Source organism: Calonectris borealis, chromosome 9 (genome assembly GCF_964195595.1).
Source record: "Calonectris borealis chromosome 9, bCalBor7.hap1.2, whole genome shotgun sequence".
Classification (NCBI taxonomy): domain Eukaryota; kingdom Metazoa; phylum Chordata; class Aves; order Procellariiformes; family Procellariidae; genus Calonectris; species Calonectris borealis.
In genome coordinates, this window is record NC_134320.1 from 18,330,705 (window position 1) to 18,353,383 (window position 22,679).

At 40.1% G+C, this 22,679-nt stretch overlaps 1 protein-coding gene across 2 annotated transcripts in view; it reads left to right on the plus strand.

The window, feature by feature from the left end:
* Window positions 1-22,679, plus strand: part of PSMD1 (proteasome 26S subunit, non-ATPase 1) — a 74,118-nt gene that overhangs the window by 5,006 nt on the left and 46,433 nt on the right. For both annotated transcript variants that reach the window (XM_075157142.1, XM_075157143.1), the window contains exons 5-16: window positions 5-210; window positions 1,483-1,626; window positions 2,464-2,690; window positions 4,120-4,180; window positions 5,876-6,004; window positions 7,185-7,273; window positions 7,947-8,025; window positions 8,824-8,997; window positions 9,965-10,076; window positions 10,744-10,940; window positions 11,516-11,611; window positions 12,158-12,222. In XM_075157142.1, the coding sequence (XP_075013243.1) occupies window positions 5-210; window positions 1,483-1,626; window positions 2,464-2,690; window positions 4,120-4,180; window positions 5,876-6,004; window positions 7,185-7,273; window positions 7,947-8,025; window positions 8,824-8,997; window positions 9,965-10,076; window positions 10,744-10,940; window positions 11,516-11,611; window positions 12,158-12,222 (1,579 nt within the window). The remainder of the gene's footprint in view (window positions 1-4; window positions 211-1,482; window positions 1,627-2,463; window positions 2,691-4,119; window positions 4,181-5,875; window positions 6,005-7,184; window positions 7,274-7,946; window positions 8,026-8,823; window positions 8,998-9,964; window positions 10,077-10,743; window positions 10,941-11,515; window positions 11,612-12,157; window positions 12,223-22,679) is intronic.

Here is a 22,679-nt window from a genome sequence, read left to right on the forward strand (position 1 = left end):
TCAGCAAAATGTATCGACCACTATACCAAGCAGTGCGTGGAGAATGCGGAGCTGCCAGAAGGGGAGAAGAAACCTGTCGATGAAAGGCTAGAAGGGATAGTGAACAAAATGTTCCAGCGGTGTTTGGATGACCACAAGTACAAGCAGGCCATTGGCATTGCTCTAGAGACACGCAGGCTGGACATCTTTGAGAAAACCATCCTTGAATCGGTATGTGCAAGAGACAGGAGGTGCACGTAGCTAGTCTCTTCCAGGTATAGATCCAGAAGTGAAGTGCAAGATCCATGTTGCTATGGAACTTCCCTGTTTTGTATGAACAGAATAAAAGGTAAAACTCAGGGGTGTTTGGTTCAACATGTTCACGGAAGGCAGAGCCACTCAGGGCTATCAAGTATAGAGAGGCACCTCCTTTAAGAAATCTCTGAGCTGCCAGTTGTTGGGAGAATATTCTCAGGAAACCTGGCTATGTGCCCTCTTCTTGAGGTATTCCCTGTCAGCTACTAGCAGAGATACGATAGTGGACTAGGCAGACCTCTTTTATTTTGTTGTGCCTGTCATCTGCTGTAGTTCACTGTGGGAAGGGATCCTTAGGGCTAGGTAAGTGATTTATTTATGGCAGACAAAACAAAAAAATCCCATAGTTGGGTGAGCTGCTCTCATTTTCAGTAAGTGGCTGTGTGCAGTCTCAGCCTGCCCTGACTGCAAGGCAGTACAGTCTGGCTTTAACGTCTTTCACTGAGAGTTTAAGGTAAGTCGTTAGTAATGGCAGTAAGAGAAGCTTGCCTGTTGTCATTTGCAGCAGCTCAGCGGTTGTGTGTGATCTTGTTATGCTGCAGTATCTCAAATCATATGCCAGACACGTGGTTTAAATCCTTTAAATTTTACGACTTTTCTTTTTACAGCTTTCCCATATTTTTGGATGTCTCCCATTTCTGTATACAGGAATGATAATCATAAGGCATCCATCTTGCTTACTCTGTTCTGTTTGCTGTCCTATACATGTACTATCTTAATTGCCCATTATAAATCCCTCATTTCAAATTACCTTTCTGAAGTCTAGTAACCAAATCTGTTTCTCAGTCTCTAGCAAGAAATAGGTGTGTTGGGGATCTTTCCTTGGTGCATGGTTTGTTTGCTGATATTTTATGTTAGTGCAGTGAATTTCACTGCATTCGAGAATGATTATTCAAACAAGAAAGGTGAAGAAGGGAAAATAGGTATTGAACTTTTAAATGAATCTTTTGCATCTTTTAACTACTGAATTAAATATTGGTCCTGTACATTTTGGTAGTATTTTTTTCTTTAAACTGCAATACACCTGCATATAAGCTTTTCTGAAAATAGGAAAGGAAACTGTGAAGGCTTATATGTGCATGTCTTTTGCTCTGCTTTTTAAAATAGAAAGGAGGTAACTTTATTTTAATTTCTAAATCCTGCTTGTCAGTCCAAACCCAGACCTGATATCCCTGAATTTTATTTCAGAATGATGTGCCTGGGATGCTAGCCTACAGCTTGAAGCTCTGTATGTCTTTGATGCAGAATAAACAGTTCCGTAATAAAGTCTTGAGAGTTCTAGTTAAAATCTACATGAATCTGGAGAAACCAGACTTCATCAATGTGTGCCAGGTAAACTTCTGAATGATGTTTAAAGGTCAATCAAAAGTTACTCTTCTTTAGATGTATTTGAGTTGACATCTACCTGATCTCTGTTTTTTATTCAGTTAAATGAAATATCTTTTCCTGGTCGTGTGCTTCAAATATTTATCAAAGTGAGATCAATTTGAAAAAGAGATGCAAATATTGCACATTTGGTCAATTTATAAAGAAAGAAACACGTTCAAAGGCAGTTTGGGGACACAGACAACTCCGACAGAATATTTCGAGCCTATGTAGGGAGTATCAGATGGTAGGTTCACAGCTTGGAATTGTATTTATTCCTCCAAAGAACATTTATAGTGCTTTGGTTTTTGGTAAGCTATTGTCTGAAAGTGTTTAGACAACCAGTTATGAAGTTACTCAGATGTTCTCAGGCCTTTGCCAATCTTGGTGTGCCATGTACATGTGACTCAGGAGTGTTATGCCTGTTCCATTTTAGCCGGGACATCCCTACAAAATGACTGATGCTTTTTTAAAGTGCTTTTGAAATTTCTGTGTTTAGTAGGACAACATTGTCAGTTTCCAAAGATAAAGCAGCAGAAATAGGAAGGCTTGAATGGCGTGTCTTGAATTTGTAATACTTGGTCTTGTTTTTAAACTGACCTATGAAAACTCTTCAAAGATTTCTATTATCTTCTATGAGAGAGAGAGAATTTTTCTTTCTTTGAAGGGGTGTTCTGTGGAAGCAGCAGATGAGGGAATGGGGAAAATGGAGTGTGGCCTTGGGTAGTGTTGCTTTTTCATTCTGAAGTATATAATGTCTTCTCCTGATTTTTTTTTTTTCTGTTCTCCCTTCCTCCCACTCAGTGCCTGATATTTCTGGATGACCCACAGGCTGTGAGCGACATCTTGGAAAAACTGGTGAAGGAAGATAACCTTCTCATGGCCTACCAAATTTGCTTTGATCTGTACGAAAGTGCTAGCCAGCAGTTTTTGTCTTCTGTGATCCAGAATCTCCGCACGGTTGGCACTCCTATTGCCTCCGTGCCTGGATCCACCAACACCGGCACCGTCCCTGGATTGGAGAAAGACAGGTGGGGAGATTGGCTTGAGAAGAGGTGTAATTTTTCGGTTACAGTCCTGCTCTGATGGAGCCTCCTGTTCTGTGTATGCATGCCCATTACAGGCAATCAAGTTACTCCCCTTCATTTAAGTCACGGTAATAGACAAAACATGCTATTTGCTCAGGGCAAAATTGTATATTACCAGAATCCACTGTTGTTTGAAAGAATGCATTTTCCTTTGCAGCTGAGGTAAGCATGGTGCAGTTCCTGTGGCTCAGCTAATGAGCAGTAGTTCATTAAGCCATAGTGTGAATCGCTCGGGAACACTCTGATGTTGTGTGGTCTTTGCAGCAACTTGTAAAGCCAAGGAAGGGGAGAGTTTAAGCAAAAAGCTCATCGCAGCTATGTGCAAGTTCGGTTTCACATCATAGCTTGTGATCTGCTACCTGCTTGTGGGAAGAGTGAGCTCAGATGATACTGTAGTGTTAGAGACCCTTTTGTACTTGCAGTTAAAAAGAGCTAGTTCAAATCTAGTCTGAGTTTTGTTAAAGTCCTGACATTTAAAACTGGATCTTAGCTGCAAGAAGCCGCTGTTAAGAAAACCAAAATTGGTACCAACCATGCTATCTTCTTTATTTCTTCTTTTGATGGCTTACGGGTAATTGACACAGATAGTTTTGTTTTAAACCTCTGTTTTTAGAGGATTGGCCGAGCTATACAAAGGCTGCTGCCCAGCTTGGGGGCAGCATGGAAGAAGTTCGTGCTCCATCTGCTCTTTAATCACCAGAGCTGTCATGTCTGTACACAACCTGATCCCTGCACTGTCTTTGATAGTGTGTGATGGAGAACGCTGCCTAGATCAAGGCTGGTTAAATATAAGGGCTTATGCAGCTGTGAGAAACTGGGTCTAAATGCTTTTGAATCAGTGATATAGGCATAGCAAGCATTCTCCTCTCTTCTTTTCCAGTGAAATAAAAGGAAAGGCACAGAATAATTTATAAGTCAGCCTGTGAAGCATTAGGACAAGGTGCTAACAACAGCTTAATATGTTTCATTTCCATTTCAACACTCTAGCATCCATCCTAATAGTGATGAGCTCAAGGCTTCCGGGTGAGGATATAATTATCCTTGCTGCCTTATTTGTTGACCTTGTTTTCTTACCTGTCTCTGTCTGTTCATTCCCTATAAGCATCTCTATTTTTGTTGTCTTTATAGATGGAATAAGAGGGTGGGGTTTTACAGGCCTTTGTCTTCAAGTTCCCTGAAAATTGAATTGGGGAGGAGTTTGCTTCTCAGTGACCTCCAGATAGTAAGCCCTTGTCTTGTCAAAGTCCTGTTTCCAGACGTCATCCCCAAATCCCAGGCTACTTTTTCAGAACAGCGTTCAGCCATAATTATAGTGCTTGACTAGTTATGAGTCATGAACTGGGTTGCATTTTTCATTTTTATTTTATTTCAGTGATGCAATGGAAGCAGAAGAGAAACCAGGAAGCACTTGTGCGGGGAAGTCTGCAGAAATTGTAAGTGCCATTTCCAAAATATGCCTTGCTTAGTTTTTCTTATGTGTTCTCTTTGAATCTCTGGGGTTGCTAAATTGATTTGGCTAATGAAGAATGGAATTCCACTTCTGTCTTCCTTGGAGACAAGGTGACAGATGATCTCTGAGGACCAAATATCTGACAGATACTTGTTCAGTTCAGATACTGAAAGTTGGGGGAGAGTGGGAAGTAGGTAGATTTTGGTGGGAATTACTGAGCTTCAAAAAAGAGGACAGAAGGATCTGGCTCACATGTTTGCTTTTTGTTGATATTGAAATAATTAACTCTTTCCAGAAGAAAGGGCCTGAAATTCAACTGCTGCTGAGAACCTTAGCTGATCAATTAGCTTGATGCATTTTTTTCTTCTTCTTCTGAAATCCAGCTGTAGTTCCGGCTGGATAGAACTGATGCTGTTCTGCAGGAATGGTACGAGGGGATGCTGACGTAACGTAGCTTCTTTTCCATGAAGGAGGAAGGTGTTGCCTCTGGCTAGCATGGTGGCTGTGTTGCTGGGCCAGCTGGTTTGAATCTTTTTGTTTAGTTCCTTTTCCCAAGTATTGGAGAAAGTGAGGTCAGCATGTAGAATAGCTAATGCAATTGTGACACTTCTAATGCTGAGGAAAGGAAGTGCTACTAGAGAGGAAAGTAAAACCCAAGACAAGTTTTTGTTTTTTCTTTTTCCCCATGGTGCATGTTTGCAAACTAGACTTGGGAATCCGACAGATTCTTGCAGGTCACTTAAAAATTCATCAAGGGCAAACAGAAGTGTTTTCTTAAAATTCCACAAGGAAAACAAAAGAGGTCGAGTTTCTTGCCCCATCAAGGAACCTGTAAACAATGCTTTTGTGCAGCAAAGGTGTCTTGAATCAGTTTCTGCTGCGTTGGCATTGCTGACTGTGTCAAGGGACAAGTACATAAAAATGATCTATGTGGCCAGAAAGGTTCTTGAGTTTAATCTTCCACAATTCAGAATGCTGATTACAAAGAAATAATTGTAGGGGATTAGTTTAAGGGCTGAACTACTCATGCTTGGCTGGTCTCTGACCAGCTAACAATGTCAGCACAAAGAGCTGCAATGTACTTTTCACCCTGCTCAGAAGGGACTTCAATTGGAACTTAATCTGTGGAAACTGTTCCATCATGAGGAAGAAGGAGGCTTTCTCAAAGAGCTCTGGAAGATTAATGTATTAGAGATTCCTAGTTCTACTAGCCTTTGTTCCTAATAAAGCTTGTAGCTCGTAAGAATGATGCTGCAGCTCAGCAGGATCATGCAAAGTGTTGTGGCTTTGTGGTGCTCTCCATTAAAACTTCCATGGAAATACAGGTTCATATTTATAAAAGTGGTTGCCTCTTGCAGGAGACTCGTATCTGTAAGGCCAAACAGGAGCTTGCAGAATATCAGGTGTCACTCATATCCTTTTGCTTTCAGTGAAAGAATACATTTCTTTTCAAAGAGTCTCTTCTCCCACCTGGACTGTTGTTCACAAAGGGGCTTGAATATCTGGGAGGTTTGGGCTTGTGCAGCAAGGGCAGAAACAATGTCCTTGTAGTCCTAAAACCTGATAGATTTTGGAATATGGTCGTGGGAATGTACCAGAGTTGCTTCTCATGAACTGTATTTTAACAGAGCCGTAGTTGGGTTCTCATGTTTTTTCCTCTTTTTGCTTGTATGTGAAGAACCCAGAGCCTAAGGACCAGATCTCAAAAATGATTAAAATTTTAAGTGGGGAAATGGCCATTGAGTTACATCTGCAGTTTTTAATACGAAACAACAATACGGACCTCATGATCCTCAAAAACACAAAGGTAAGAGGCTTTGTTAGATATGGTTGTCTTGGATTCATCTGATTCATTCTGTGTTTGTTTTGACCACGTTGCTGTTACTTTACAACATCATCTTATGTTTTAGCATGGCCTCCCTGGGTTTTGAGGATATAAATCTGTGTTTGTCATAATAAATTAATATTTAAAACTTGAACCTGTGGGGCTGAAGAAGAGCTGCTTACACCCAAAGAAGGCCATATAATCAGATTGTTTCAACGTACAGCTAGTATGACCTAATGACAGGCTGCTATTAGCATTTCCCCCCCCCCCCCCCCAATTGGTTACAGAAACTAATCCTTTTCTCCCCGCTTTTTTTGGTGGGTTTGTTTTCCATCTGGTCAGTAAGATGGACGAACTCGCCCTCCAGCTCCGTGGCTGATCCATTGCAAATGCTGCTGGTTGGGGAGGGAGGGAGTCAGCCAGGACTGTAGGTTACAGTATGTTGGCATCTTGGTTGAGGTATTATGTGAGACCACACCTTCAGCTTGGCTAAAGAAATCCTGATACGTGCTCAGAGACTAATATTTCCACATTGAAGACAAAACAGATCAGATATTGTAATGTAGGCAGTGCTAGTGAATTGCATACCTGGTTTTGTTTTGGAAAGTGTCACTCAGGAGTGGGCAAATGAAAACTTATAGGTAAATTAGACTCGCTTAAGCTAAATGATTATTAGAAACCATAGGAGAAGTGTTTTATACGTGATATAAGATGCACATCATCAGCAAAAATGGTAGGGGATGCCTGTCAGTGGGCTCATCTATTTCAGGAGGCACTTCAAATGTATTGGAAAATCTTTTCCATCTGCTGGTTAAGTGCTTGGGAGTGATCCTGCATAGTGTTCCAGGGATGACTTGAAAATATCAGCAGCACACGCTCTGCAGTGCTCAGTTCTGGGAACCAAAAGGGGGGGTTCTTCAGTTAAGCTGCAATTGATGTAATCACATCTCTGACAGAAACTCACGGAAAGGATTGGTTTGCACTGGAAAGATGGGTTGAGGATATGTTAGAATGTATTAACGATCTATTAACTTTGATTAAAGGGAAATTGCCAGTTAAATTGAGCATAATTACAATCCATTTTTCTAGTGTACTGGCAAGCATATTAAGCGACCTAGGGCATATCTTTTGCTGACTGGTGAGACTGTTTTTGTTCTTTCAGGATGCAGTGCGGAATTCCGTGTGTCATACAGCAACGGTTATAGCAAACTCCTTTATGCATTGTGGTACAACCAGTGACCAGTTTCTCAGGTAAATCAATGGCAAGGAAGCTCCAATGTCTTTCAGAGCTGTTTGAATAACACTGTTGCCCTACTTAACTTGATACTTCCAAAAGGGTGGCTGCAGAACTCTGATGGGCTTCAAGAAGAATAAACAAAAGGTCTGAAAACTAATGTGGAGGCAGAGGGAAGAAACTGGAATTGTTTCCTTTTCTCTATCCTCGCAAACTGGCTTTATTTGACTACTAACCGTATGAGCAATTTGGAGGGTAGAGATGTGGAATTTCCGTTCTCTTTGTTTACTAGTTAGAGAATTTCTGAGATGATGTATCTTTTTGGTAGAGACTGACAGTGCTGAATGGCTCTTGGAAGGGAAATATCAGAGCTAACCTTACCAGGGACTTGAGGAAAGCTCAAGAAACTCTGCTGGAGTTTCTCCCAGAGAGTTGATGGGCTGCATATTGAGCAGTTGTTCTCCGTCTTTCACTGAGATCACCAGTATCTAGAAGCTTGATTACGACCATCCAAAAATCAGGGCTGATGAAGGGGAGAGAGGCATAAAGTGGAAATGGGGTTAGCCTTCTTGCCTTCTGGGGCTGCTTTCTGGTTTGAAAGCAGTCTTTAGGGCTGTGAAACCCTGCTTGCAGGATGCAGAACGGGCTGTATGAAAAACTTTGTATAACCTTTCTTTTTTTGTCTTCCAGAGACAATTTGGAGTGGCTGGCCAGGGCCACTAACTGGGCTAAGTTTACTGCTACCGCCAGCTTGGGTGTTATACACAAGGTAACGTTGCATTCATTTCCCTCTGTTCAATATAAATGCTTGACTTGTTAACACTTAAAACATTGAAATTGGGATTCTGAATGACTGCACTCCGGTTTACCTAGCCTATTGCAAGGCACAGCTGTAACGTAGTTTGTGTCTTTGCACTAAAGAAAAGCTGTGCTTTATCAAGTCCATCTCGTCTGATATCTGACATAGTTTATGGCATGTTTTGCTGAGCATCAAAAAGGTGGTAGGGTAATGTGGCTCAAGGAGAGAGTCTTCTTCCTAGCTCTTCCCTTCCTTTGTGAGTTGAACGAAGTCTAGCTATTAAAATCACAGGTGTATATTTCTCAGGTGGTTTTGGGACAGTACCAAAGGCCTTACTGTAGTAAGTTTCAGTAAGTTTGAATGGTGACCTAAGGAGTGGTCATTTTCTTCAAATTCATTCCCAGGGAGGGTATATTTAAAGCTGTTTTGAGATAGCAAGAAGTCTTTGTAATTGTTTTGTGTGCCTCAGCCCTCATTAAAGTGCCCTAATGAATAAATTGGTGTAGCTTCAGGCTAAATTTTTCCTGATTTAGATCAGTGACCAAGTGATTGATGAATACTCATGTATTGTGGTTAATAAAACCCCAGTACAGAAGGATTCTTTGCTGATTGTGTAGCGCTAAAAGGCTGATTTTTGTGGAGAAAGTAATGACTAGAACATGTTTTGTCCTGACTTGTTTAAATATTATCGTGAGCTGTTTGCATCCACTGTTTTTTTACCTTTCACTTCCCATTGTCTTCCCTTCCTGCTGGACACTGGACATACAGGGTCATGAGAAAGAAGCATTACAGCTAATGGCAACATACCTCCCCAAGGACACCTCTCCAGGGTCAGCCTACCAGGAAGGTGGAGGTCTCTATGCCTTGGGTCTCATTCATGCTAACCATGGTGGGGACATCATTGACTATTTGCTGAACCAGCTGAAGAATGCCAGTAATGATGTATGTACTGGGTTCAGTAATGAACCTTTTTGTTGTTGGGAATATCCAGAAGGGTGCTAGCTGCTTTAGAAGTGGGGGTTAGAGGTAACCAAGACCGTGGCAGTAGTGTGATACTTGCACCTTAAATATAAAGTTTGGTTTTAACAATCTATTGCTCAAGGTTTAGGTAATATTTTTAGGAAATTCTTACATATTTGACAGTGAATCTAGCTTCATCTTTCTTACTACTTGTATATCTACTTTGTTTTGCTAGCAGTCCTGCAGTATTCAGGCACTGTTATTGCTTATGGCTTAGCTGTCAAAGGAATAAGCCACAAAATGCTTCTGCTGCCCTGTAGGTTTAATGGATCTTATACAAAAAGAAGTGTTTTACTTTACCACTTACTGTTTGTAGACTTATACGAAGTGTCTCTTTTTAAGTTAGGAATAGATTAGTATTTTCCCAGCATGTTCCCTTCTTCTCTTTCGGGAATTTCAGACTACTACTTTAAAAATTCTGTGAACAGATCCCCACTCATCTTACTGCAAATGTACTGCCTTTCCTCTATCCGTTGTTAGAACAAAAGAGGATGTAGAGTGTTTAAGTGGGTACTGATTTACCTTTCTATTCAAAAGCTATTACTAGGCAGCAATTTTTACACATGGCACGGATTTATGGTTTTACATAAATCACTCAGTGGGGAAAAAGACCTTAAAGATACTGGAAAGGCTATTGTGTTATGTGTAAAGCTTCTGATACTCATTGTTTATGGGCTTTTGAACTGCTGTTTCTATTCTATTTTCTGCCTCTTCCGTCAGAGTTACTGCCTGAGACAGTGAAAGTGGTATTTCTGACAGGTCAAGAGATCATTTTGGGTGGTTTGGGGCTAAAAGTTTGCAGCTTTATACTGATGGAAAGTTGTCTACTTCAGCTGAAGCCATATTGTTCCCTGTTTTATGGTGACTGAACTTGCATATGCTTCTCTAGATTGTCCGACATGGTGGCAGCCTGGGTTTGGGTCTGGCTGCCATGGGGACAGCACGTCAAGATGTGTACGATTTGCTGAAAACAAATCTGTACCAGGATGATGCAGTGACAGGTAAATGTTCTGCTTTCAAAGCAAATAACCATCTGAGGCCTTATCAGGCATCTGGGTGTTTTTGGTTGTTTTTTTTTTTTTTTTTCTCAGGTTTTTTTTTTTTTGTGTTAGCAGCATAGATTGCTTCTAGGTTGCCTTAGCTGCGTTTTATTTACTGACCTTTTCCTGATCAGCATGGTTCTTTAGTTATGTGGCAGTAATGCTCAGAGGTCCTGGACTAGTCAGGACTAGTCTGTGGCACTATGCCAAATATTGATAACACATGCTAGGTCTTTAAACAGTCCCTTATTTTGCTCTATTCTTTCCTTTGTCATATGCTTTTTATTTAGTGTGGTTGATCTCCAAAGCCATGTGCCCTTTTTGGCTGAGAGATAGGCTTGGAGAAACTTGTGGGGGCTACTGCTGCATTGGCTGGGGTTCACAGGAAAATTATCTCAGCAGCTCTTGGCCCAAGGAAGAGAAAATTGAACTTGGTAGGGAAGAGCACTAAGTTGCGGCTGCTAGGTTATCATTACAAGCACATTTGGCCATGAATAATGGGGTTGTTGGGCATGGTGATGTCCAGAAGTGATCTGTTGGCCTACATCTTGTGTGATTCTCTAAATATAATATTTACTGCTTTTGGGAATAGAGTTTGCTTGATTTTTTGCTTTTCTGTGGTGTGCAGGTGAGGCAGCTGGCCTGGCATTGGGATTGGTTATGTTGGGATCTAAAAATGCTCAGGCTATTGAGGACATGGTTGGCTACGCACAGGAAACCCAGCATGAAAAGATTTTGCGAGGCCTTGCGGTTGGAATTGCTCTGGTCATGTACGGGAGGATGGAGGAGGCAGATGCTCTCATTGAGAGTCTCTGCAGAGATAAGGTAAGTTTAGCTGTGACTTAATCCCTGGCCTTTTGTTACATGGGTGACCTTCCTGTCCTTTTGTGAAATCTCCAGCTGTGGTGGGTTGGCTGTTTCGAACCAGGGAGGTTCTTACATAGTGGGGCAGTTTCACAGGTTGCTTCACTCTGATCAAAAATACACAACTAAGCACTGTTGTTCTTGTATTTCTCTAGCCTCATACTCAGTCTCCATAGTCCTGTGAGCAGCAACAAGGAGCAGTACAGGGTGTAATGGTTAAAAACAGATGAGGCTCACTGTAGGTGGGTCATTCTCAAGGATCTAGTAGTGGTCAATAGCAGATAGAGAATAAGAAGCAGAATCACACATCTGCAGATACTCTCTTTGGTAGCCTGTGGCATAGCAACTTTCTGTCCCCTTGAAATTGGTAAGGACAACCCTGCTTTGGCGATTGTCCTATTACTCATCCCTAATAAACAATTAAGCAGTGAGGCTACCTGTGTGCAGATTCCACGCCAAGAGTGGAACAGATTTAAAGTCAGAATTACTGAGTCCCTGTTTGGATGGATATTAAATATTGATGCTTTCTCTTCCAGGATCCAATTCTCCGTCGTTCTGGCATGTACACTGTTGCTATGGCATACTGTGGCTCAGGGAACAACAAGGCTATCAGACGCCTACTGCATGTGGCTGTAAGTACTGTGGGCTTAGAGCACATAGGAAGAAATTTGTGGCGAGAGAGTAAGCACATGACTTTGACAGGCACTTTGTGTCTGCAGTCTTAATGTTCTGGTCCAAATTGGAGATTGTGAAGTGACGAAAGCTTTCCTTAATACTATGAGTAGAAATAACAGGGTCTTCTGACATTAGGATAAGTAGACTTTCAGCAAGAGAATATTCAACCTGGTATCACAAAAAAGGAACCTATTAAAACATAAAACATGATCCTGAAGTAGTTGGTAATGCGTTTGCAGTGAATAGTCTGTGTAATGATGGGCTGGGGAAAAAACAACTTAAGGTGTAAAAGATGAGGTCTGCCTGCTCTTTGATAGGCTTGCAGTCACAGTGTATGAACAAGGGTGAGGCTGTTTCAGCTAAGGCTGAACATGATTATTAACTTTCTTTCTCTGTAATCCTGTCTTCTTGATTAACTTGTGTGCCTGACATCTGGCCTGAAATGTTGCAGAGTCCTCAAGTGTTTTAACTATATTCTGAATGTCCTGTTTTCCCTTTTGTAGGTGAGTGATGTGAATGATGACGTGAGGCGGGCAGCTGTTGAGTCACTTGGTTTCATTCTATTCAGGTACGGTATCTTCCCTGGTCACTTCTACAGCCTTCAATTTGATGTCTGTTACATTTTCAGGAAATGTGTACGTTATTGCTTTCACAAAATGACTCAATTGCTAACTGAATGGAGGTTGAAAAGTCAAAAAATTGAGAGAGAATAAAACTTTGTTCAGAATTAGAAGCCTTCCTTAATGTTCAGCAGATGCTTAATGAGCCTTTCTGTAGGTTTCCGGACTTACGGCTTAATTGTCTGAATAGACTTCGATGAAGTTGACAAACAGAATGAAAAATTAATATTTGCAGGATTGAGAGTTAATTAATATTAAATATACGGTGCTTGTGCCAGGCCTCTTAAAGGCAGCAGTACTCAGACAAATATGTCTGCCTAATTGTTATCTAAAACATTCCTGGAGGTTGTGACTTTGGTAAAAATAACCTGAAGAAGGATGTCGAAATAGTCTTTGTTGTTTCTTAAGTATCCACTGTTAAACCCTGACAGGTTACTGGGCTTACATTGCGGTAATGTAAGCCCATCACAAAATAGTCATGATGATTGCTTTGGTTCTCTAAAGTGAAATCTGTCACTGAACTGGTATTTTGTAATGCTCTAGAGTGCTCTATAGTTCCCTAGGTAAGAGGTGTTTGGGTTTTGGTTTTTTTTTTTATTAGATTGGGGAATTAGAAGGCTCCCCAAGGACTACACCTTCATCTGTTAATACAGTAATCTGTATAATCCGAGCACTGAGCCAAGCTGCAGCCTTTGAGTGTGTCTGAGAGGAGGTAGTGCATACTTGGGTGCAGGACTGTAATTTAAAAATCTTTGTTCGCATCATCTTTGGGTTAGTGGCAGTCTGTAAGTTCATCCTAAAAAGCAGGGTAAGAGGTGCTTAAAGCTGGTATTAAAAACCTGAGTTACTGATATGACCAATCAGTTCGTCATTAACCAAGTTGTTCCTCACAGAGTAGAAATTACCCTGCTCCATTCCATTTTATCTGAAGCATATTCTGGCTGTAATTAAATGTAGTTTACAAACAAAACGAATTCCCTCTGTGGGCAGCAGGCGTCTCCCAAGAGCTTCTGCTCTGTTGCTTTCAATGAGCACAGATCCTTCCTTGCTGCACAGCGATCTGTGTCTCTCCTGAAGCCAAAAGGGTCTGTTTAACTGGCTTCTGCGTCTGTGTACAGAAGGAAAATTCCATGCAGGCCTTCCATAGTTTCAGGCATTTTTTTTCCAAACAGGTTGTGACAAAGCACTTTTGATCTCTGATTTCAATGTAATTTTTCTTTTCAACAAATGCAAAACATAATTGGACATTGATAGCTCCTACCAAAATGAGAAGCTTTCAAGGCTCTGAGCTAAACCATTTACCGTGTGCTGGCATCTTGTTGGAGCAAGATAGTTCTGGGCCTGTTCTCTCTATATCCAGCAATGAGGAAATGAGTGACATCATCTTTGACTCTTGCACCTGCTCTGCAGTGGTTCAGATCTTACCCTGTACTCTTCCCTTCCCTTTCTGGAGGGGTACAGTCCAAAACGTGCTTGCACAATAGGGAGAAACATTTCCTTGTAAATTCCAGTGTCCACCTTACTTGGTAGCAAAGGACTAAAACGTTTTAGATGATTATCACTGGCTTCTGGAGGCAAAAGGCTTGTGTTAGGCCATTGTAGTTGCTAATAACACTTTTCACTTGATAACTTTCACAAAATACACGATCAGTTGTTTTGCTTTAAGACGCAGTTCTGGAGGGAGCCCTTGGTTTGTCTAGCCCAGACCCCTGCGTTCACATGCAGCGATGGAAGGGATTTTCTGCTTAGAGGGCCCCACAGATTACCCCCTGCATTACTCTCTCTAATTATAAACCAAAATCCGTTTTTCAATTCCTGGAAAGAAATATTGTCCATTGGTGTAGGGATCTAGAAGCTGGTTTTACATTTACCTTTCCTGTTTGCTGAAACTGCTCGTTAGCACTAATTGTGTGCTCTGCCCCATCTCAACACCGCAGGCATGCAGAGACATAAGGAGCAAGCGGCCTGTGAGTTTGTCAGATTTCTTGACTAAAATGACATCTCTTTCTTAGGACTGTTGTTTGTTGAAGTCTAACTGGATTTACTTGTCTTAAAGGCCACTAATACAGCATTGAATACTGGCAAGAGTCAGTGATCTGTCAGCTACTAGGTATAAAGAGCTTTTGAATGAAGTGTTTTCTGATGGGAGGTGAGTAGGTTTGTAACACAGTGGGCTAAGCCCCAGAAATTAATCTTGTCTTAGGTGAAGGAACATGACTGAAGCTCCTGTGAGAAGAGGTCTCGTTGAATTCTTTATACGTGCTTCCAGAAAGGGAACTGTGAAGTCAGAATTGAAAAATGAGAATAAATTTGTCTAATGCAGTCTTGGGGGATTCATGCCATACTGTAGGGTTGAACATGCTGGAGGTATAAATTAATCTGCTGGGTTGTACACTACAGCAGCAGGAGTATGCACAGACTTGTGCTTCTGTCCGTTCCTCTTACAGGAATAATAAAATCCATATAAGGGTGGAGGTTACATAGTCAGAGGGTGGTATTTTCCTTAAAAGCACCATTGGTGAACATGACCGAGCTCCTGACAGAGCTAGAGCCCACGAATTTACTTTATGTCACAAATACCTGATTTGTTTTCTCCTTTTGTTACAGCTAACTCTGAATAAATGTTCTTCCTCTTGGATTTGAACTAAAAGTGTCATAAACGTTACAAAGCCAGCTATTTTTAGGTAATACCTTTGCATAGCAGAACATTCTGTAAGGCTTTTCTGTCCTTGTTTACCTCTGTGAGTCTTTCTTGCTAGCACATACATGCAACCCTGTGTACATTCAAGAGCGCAGCTTGGCTTTTATGGCTAGAGTTAATGAAAGCAGCGCAGTAACAGAGTAAAATGTGATAGAACGTAATGTAATAAAACATGACATTTAATTTTTAAAGCAACAAGGTTTCGCTTTAACTTGAAGATTTTTTTTTTTTAAGCACAGAAAGTTTTTTAGATTTTTTTTTGCACTTTTTAATTACTGAAAAAGTCTACAGAAGAATGTGTGTGGCTACTTCATTGTTCAAAATTCATGAATCAAGGTTTAGATAGGATGTTCTAGTCTAGGTTATTAAGTTTTGCCTAAGAATCACAAGATTAAATTTTCTAGTGTGTTATGAAAGGTATCAAATTACCCAGTTACACCATTCAGTACTTTCCTTAGCATATAATTCCTTAAGAGAATTTCTACATTCCTTAACATATCAAGTGAAAACAGTCTGTAGTTATGGCTCTCTTTAATTTAGTATCAGTTAGGGGGTTTTGTAACTGCAATACCTCTTATCTTCTCAGATAACTTAAAAAACATGTTAAAATGCACTTTCAGCAGCGTTCAGGAGTTTTCTTCCTACATTCTTTTCCAAAGTCATCTTTGTTGCCTGGAGCAAATGTGAAAAGTTGGTGAAATTCTTGCTTCTGCAACAGGATTGTTAGCTGTATTTGTTCAGCAAGCCCTGTGGTACTTTGAGGGTAAGCCATGTAAGGAACGCTTCATGGATTCTGTGCATTGCTCAAAACATCAGCTATGGTGCAAGAGTTTTGAAGGGATTAGGGGAGCAGGGCTTAATGCTGCTATAGCAGTTACACACTTGGATGTTGGATGCATGCTTGCCCGGCTGTGTGAACGTCTTAGGGAGCAAAGCACTAGCAATCATACTGCTTGAGCTGCAAAATTCCTCGTGCAGTCCTGTTCATATAGCACAAAACTAACTTCCTTGTTCTATGCTTGGACTCCCTAAAGCTTTCCAGGGGGCCATGTATGTAGAATTGAAGCTTGTTGACCGGCAGTGTTGCTGCTGTTAACTCTGTTTTTGCTGACTGTTTAGAAGCAGTCCACAGGTCTGCAGATTGGGGATCGAAAGCACAGCTTGCTGGCTATAGGACTTGGTATGGCTTTTTTCCCTCTCAGCTTAGTGCCTTACAAAAATTAGGCACTAGTTATGTATTTTGCAACTGATCATTTTCATGTCACTATATTATCAGAAAATGCTCTGGTGCAAGAGAATCATTTCAAAACTATCTCCTCCTTTCTTCCTCTTCACAACTAGCAAGACATCAAATAGTATGGGATTAAAGCCTGAGACTTTTTGCATTTTCTCTCTTTTTAAAAATGACCACCTCTTACAGGAGACACTTTTAAGTAAAATGTTACTGTAAAATGGTACAGAGGCATGAATAAAGCTTGAAATGTTTGGAGATTTTAGTGTGGATGCAGGGCTGTACAAGAATCTGTATTGTGAAATAGCAAGAAGAGAAGTGATGTATTGACTTGGCTACTGTAGCGTGTCTCTGTTCTCCCAGTCCTGATACTTCTGCCAGTGATCATAGGTAGCAAACTTACCTTATTGTTGATGTTTATACATTAGTCCTTCTTTCTACTAAAGTGGTTTGTAAAATATTTATCATGGCTGTTGGAAAACAGCATTTAAGGCGCTTGTGATTTCTGGTCAGCCTTTTTCTTTTTTTAAGATTACTACAATGAGATGGAAAACATGATAAATTTGAAGTGTTTTACTTTTTAAAACTGGAAAGAATTATTTTTATCTTAATTTTTACCACTTTAGATCATGAATTGATCTTTGTTTATATTGCAGAGTGAGATGTGATTGGTTTATGTAGTTAACTTTATTTTTATGTTGTTACATGTTAGAGCAATGCTGCAGTGTATCTGAACACCTTAGTTTATATATGAAATGAGGAGGTAGATGTTATAACAAATCTGGTTAGGGAAAAGGCTTCAATGTGGGATATAGCAGTGCTTGAAAGGATGAACTAGAAAGGTTTGATGCTCTCATAGCAGTTGTTAAGTCCAGGGGAATAAGAGCCATGGAGAAGTAGGACTTAAGTTGTGGGATGCTGCTTCTGCCTTGGTGCAATATTGTTGGGAAAAGGCTAAGGGCAGAAGAGGGGACAATGCAGCCTCTAGAGAGTCCCAAAAGGAAGACATAGTCTCGGCTGATAAGTGTAGGCTACCCAAACATGGAGAACTCTGCATGGCTTATGTTCAGTTCTTCATTTTAGGATGATGCAAATGAAATAGTAATGTTTCCTGCTTTTGTATTCTTTGTGTTTACATAGCCTTTGATATTTTAACGCTATCTATTTGTTTTAAAGCAAACACAGATCAGATACTTGGATTTTGTTCCAGGAAGTCTTGGACGGTTTGTTTTCTTTAACTCCTACAACCTACCTTTATCCAGTATGCAGATGGCAGATCTTCTGGGTAATTGAGTGTGAGGCTAACAGTCACTCTATCGTGATCTGTACCAGTGACTTTTTCAGTGTATTAATTGTGAAGAAGAGGAATTTAGTGAAACATACCTGCTTGTTAATCCTTGCACAGGAAAGGTTAAAAGGGTTTTGTTTACCCTCCAACCCATTTTTTCCTTCTTACTCAGTCTTCCTGGGAGAGGAGAATGAGGGTCCCTTTCAGTGAAAGGTTAATAGTGACAGAAATCTTACTATAATTAGAAGAAGCCTTAGACTTTCAGTGAAGTCTTTTTGGATTTGCAGATGCCTTTGCCTGCAGGTATGAAACTGGAAACAGAGCTGTGTGTCCTCACTGACCAAATTGTAGTGCATTGGAGAAGTCCCTTGGCAAAACTAATCTAACTTCTATTGAAAATTGTAGCTGTACAATCAGGTTGCACAAATACATTCATTGTTTCAAACAATACGCTATGACATCTTGCATTAATTCTTTCCCTGCTGTTGTTTTATTTTTATTCTAGGCTATTTGTATGCATGAGACTTTACTTACTTTGGAAAATAAGGCTCAGAGCCTTATATCACTTGAGAGCTTTTGAAAATCTCAGCAAGTGTTTTAACTTCCTACTGTAAACTGTAATGTCTACACAGATAAGTAAATTAATATGATTGGTTTAAATCTGAGATAGTTTCTTCTTTTACCGTGGTGAAAACTCAAAAGTATTCCTTCAGGAAGTCACTTGCTTCTCAGGGCCTAAAAATACTGCCTATAGTGCCTATAATAAGCCTATAAGCTTATATATAAAGATTTTCAGATCACTAAATCACAGTGTGCATGAGAAGAGAGAGAGGAACCAGTCTAGTATGTTCCCCCACACACCTCTAATTCAAGAAAAATATTTTCAGTTTCTCAGATTATACACACTAAGGCTTTTAAACTGCGTAACTAAACATTTTAAGCTGTGCGATTTATAGCTAAGTTGGTTGTCTGACCAAGTCCTTGAATTTGCTTTAAAACTAGTGTTCAGCAACTGAAGTTTCAAACTAAGTCATCAAAAATGCTGAGATTCTTTGAGCCATTAAATTAAGTTGACGAATTATATTTTTATGGCAAAAACTTCCTGTTGGATTTTATTAGGGAATATTGATGTGCATCTTGCAGAATAAAAGGCTCATTTGTTGTGTAGGGTTTAATGAATTTGACAATGAGTTGCTATCACCTGTCTAGAGTATTTGTAAAGAGGGTCCTTCAGAGGGCAAGAAGCTTCTAATTTTTAAGAGCATGATTGTTTTTCAGAGGTTGGAAAGGACTTCAATACCTGGATGTAATCTTAGATGTGGCTAGACAAATAGGGTTTGACATGAATTGTTAAAAATAAGAGTAAAAGTGGACATTTCAGCAAGCCATCTTCCCTATTTTTGTAACTAGCTCCCCATTTTAAAATGAAAAAGCTTCCTCTCCTGTTCTGCAGGGCAAAAGCCTTTCTTTGCAACTGGAGAAAACAGTGTGTCTCATGGGAACGGACACTGACAGTAAACACCATGGTGTCAAATGCCAAAACAAAAAATGGAAGTTACTTCTCTCCTGACTGTTGTTTTTGCCATGTTGATGGTTACCTAGAGAGCCAAAGGGGAAGTGAAACAAAGGAGTGCTTCTTAGCAGTTGTACATAGGCATCTTCATCAATTTGATGAAAGAAATCTAATGCTTCGTGGTAATACTAAGTCAGTCCTGAGAACTGGCCAGAACTGTGGAACTCCTGGCTCCAGCTTGCAAGGCAAAGAGCCAGAATAGCTCTGGCGAGCATCCTGCCTCTTGGGGCTCCGGTGTCCCAGGTTGTTCAATACGCCTTTACCAGGTTTACTGTGCTTGCATTACTTCTTTACCTTTTAAGCCTGATGTTACGTATGACAGCCTAGAAAAAGATTGCTCATACCACCTTGCAGTGCTGTGGATCTTTCTGCAATAAGGAAACGGTGTAGGAAAATGACATTTTCTATGAAGCACCATAAAAAAAATCAGTGTGCCTCTTGTATGCTAGTGAACAGCTTTATAGCATCAGTCTCTCTTCTCAGTGCCCTGACTTCTGCTTAACACTGGATTTTTAAACTGTATTTTGATGCATTTAGAAATTGATACTGGTATGGCCAGGTGTGATGTGGTTAGGAAGAGTTTTACGCTTGGAGAATACAAGATAAGCGATGAATAAATTTTTCTGGCTGCCTAAAAGTTTTCTGATAGAATCTGAACTAAAGGCTTGCAGCTTATAGAACCCCAGATGGTTTGGGACTGGCTTCACGAAATGTGTTTTATATCACCACAGTTGAGATTAGCTGAATTTCTTGCTTCTCTATTTCTTAGGGTGGCTTAAAGGTTGGGATTTTGTTTGGTTGGTTTTGCTTGGTTTTGTCTGGGTTTTTTTGTGGTTTTGTTTGGGTTTTTTTAAGGTATTTCCTTTATTTGCATTTCAAGGCACTCATTCTGTTAGGCTTCAAACTCCATTATTTTCCTCTCTGCAAGACTGCTGAGGTGGATATATTTATAGGTAATCCTTATGTCCATGTCTGCACTGTAATTTTTAATTAGATGAGCAACCGGAACATTGACTAAATATCTCCTAATGTATTTTAAATAATTAAACAACAAAAAAACCCATACTTGTCCATTGTTCTTCTAAAATGTATTTCTTCCCATAGTGCTTGTATGTTGCGGATCAGCTTTGACTTTTGTCTGTCTCACTTCTCTGGTAGTTTAAAAAGAAATGAAATATGCCAGATAAAACTTTTTGTGATAATGAGGAAAGTTGAAGTAGGTAATGGTGTAAGTTATTATTTTATGTAGTATATAGAGGCCATAGAGCTGGCCAGGTGGTTGGTTTGGCATGGGCCAGGTTCTGAAGAATTGAGCGCATTTCACTCCAGGGAAAGGAATGTCTTTTTTTTTTTTGGCTAAATGGGAAGTGCATGACCACTTTCTTCTGTAAAAAGATCTTGTGTTCTGATAGCAAGTGACTGCAAACCATTTATCAATTATTATTTAGGGTGCTATCTTTATGAAGGAAGGTGGAAGCTATAAAAATACTCTCACTTCACAGCCAGCATGTAAAAATATATTTTATATATTTATGTTACTTAAAGATGATGCTCATGGATGTAGTCCTGAGCCTCCTGTCTCGCATGTCAGTACCACATGAGCAGTATTGTCCCTAGTTACCATACAACAAACTTGTGTTGTCTTACAGTCGCTTACAGTGACTCTCTTATTTTCAGTCATGTCTTGCTAATGAAGGTAATGTCTTTGTTCAAATCTGTTCTTGTAGATACAGTTGCTAAAACAAGATCTCTGCCATCCGTTATGTTGTCTTTTTATTTCATAGTTCTGCATCTTCTCTTCATCTTTCTTCTCCCTCTGTCCTTATGCTTTCCGAGACTGTTACCTGAATTCTTAGCTTGTTTGCTTTGTCAGTGGACAAGCAATTTCTTTTTACACTTAGTGCATTAAATGGAATGTGCATGTTTTCTTGATGATGTGTTTCTGTCTATGGAGAAATTTCCTTTCTCTGTAGGAAGACTGGATTTTTGATTAGTCACTAGTTCTTTTGATTGAGGTTTAGTGTTGCTGACTAAATTCAGTAACTGGAACATCTTGAGCTTCTATTTATGGTTACTAAAATTGAGAAATCTATATGCTGGCTTGACAAAATCCGTGTTTGCTGGGTGAGATTTTTTCAAGGATTGTTTCCTGTTGGTGGAGTCTAACCACTGATCATGGAGAGGCTTTGGAATCGTTCTCTGTGGGACACCTAGGGCAAATTACTCCTCGTGTCATTGCTCATTGCAGACTGACAGTTGTACAAGAACAGGGTCAGACAGAAGAGAACTAAGTTACCTCTTGCTCTTTCCAGATGCTGTGAGCCAGCTGTGATGTTCCTGCTGGAAAGGGAAAATTTAAGTTGTTGCTGAAAGTAGATGATTGCTGCCTGCTGTATGAACGGTTTTATTTAATAGGCGTGGATTTATTTAAGTAGCAAGAGAGTTTTCAAAGATGACTGCTTCTTGCTCTCTGGCTCAAGGACGGTGCTGTGCCCATTTGCCTCTTGGTGTTAGTTCTCAGGAAGGCTGGTTCCTGCACTGCAAATGATGCTTTTAATTTTTTTGCTGTGATCACTGTGTGGATGGATGTGATTGCACTTTTACCTGGTTCCAGAGTGCCTGCTTTAGGTTAAATGAGACACTAGTCTGTGACGTTTTCAGCTACATACCTGGAAGTTTTGGGGTTGTTGGGGTTTGTTTTATTCCTACTCCCTCCCCCCTTGAGCTTTGAAGTAATCTAGGTCTTATTAAAGGCTTTTGATTCTCAAATATTTTTAGATGTAGGCATCTTTCACAGCTATAGCAATCCATCAATTCTGGCTTTTAACTACAGGATCCTCATAAATTTTGATTAACGAAAGGGGAGTAAGAGTAGTTAGAGCTTATTCTAACTTAAGTGGCTAGTGACTATCACCAAAAGGGGAGGAAGGAGACAAATCACTGTAAGTACCACAGAAGTATTTTTAATACTTTCTTCTGGAACTCTCTGGCAGTTGTTACGTTAGCCTCTGTTTTGAACTTGCATATGTTTTAAATTAAATATATATAAATAAATGTTGGAAAGACATGTTATCTTCAGTACTTTTTGTTCTGCGGATGAAAAAACCTAAGCCTTTTACTGTACATAATTTTAGTGCGTAACTAAAGAGTTCTGAAAACATTAAAAATTAAAACAAAGCCCAAGCTGAAAATTTTACTGTAAATGGGAACTATCGAAAAAAATGGTGAGCTGGCTGCTTACTGTAAGAACTCCAGTACTTGGGGGAAATCTGATTTCCCTTCCCAAAGAGAAATGGTCTGGAACTGTCAGAAGCTCCTGATTTCACAGGTGATAGACTCTGGTAGCTTTTACGGATTGTGAGGAGCCATTCTTTTTATGAATTTTGTGCTCTGATGGAAGGCTTGAGCATGTTTGAGAGAGTGCAGATTGGGACCTGTTATCTTATGCCATTAGTCCAATGAAATTGTTTTGAGCTAAGCTAAACTGCAGATGTGTGCAGGTCTAGATAGTAGTTGTCTCTGCTGTCTCTTAAACACTTGCTCTTACTTTCAAGTGAAATAGCTATTCTATCTGTGATTTCTCTACTTTGTGTGAAGTATATTGGATGAGGG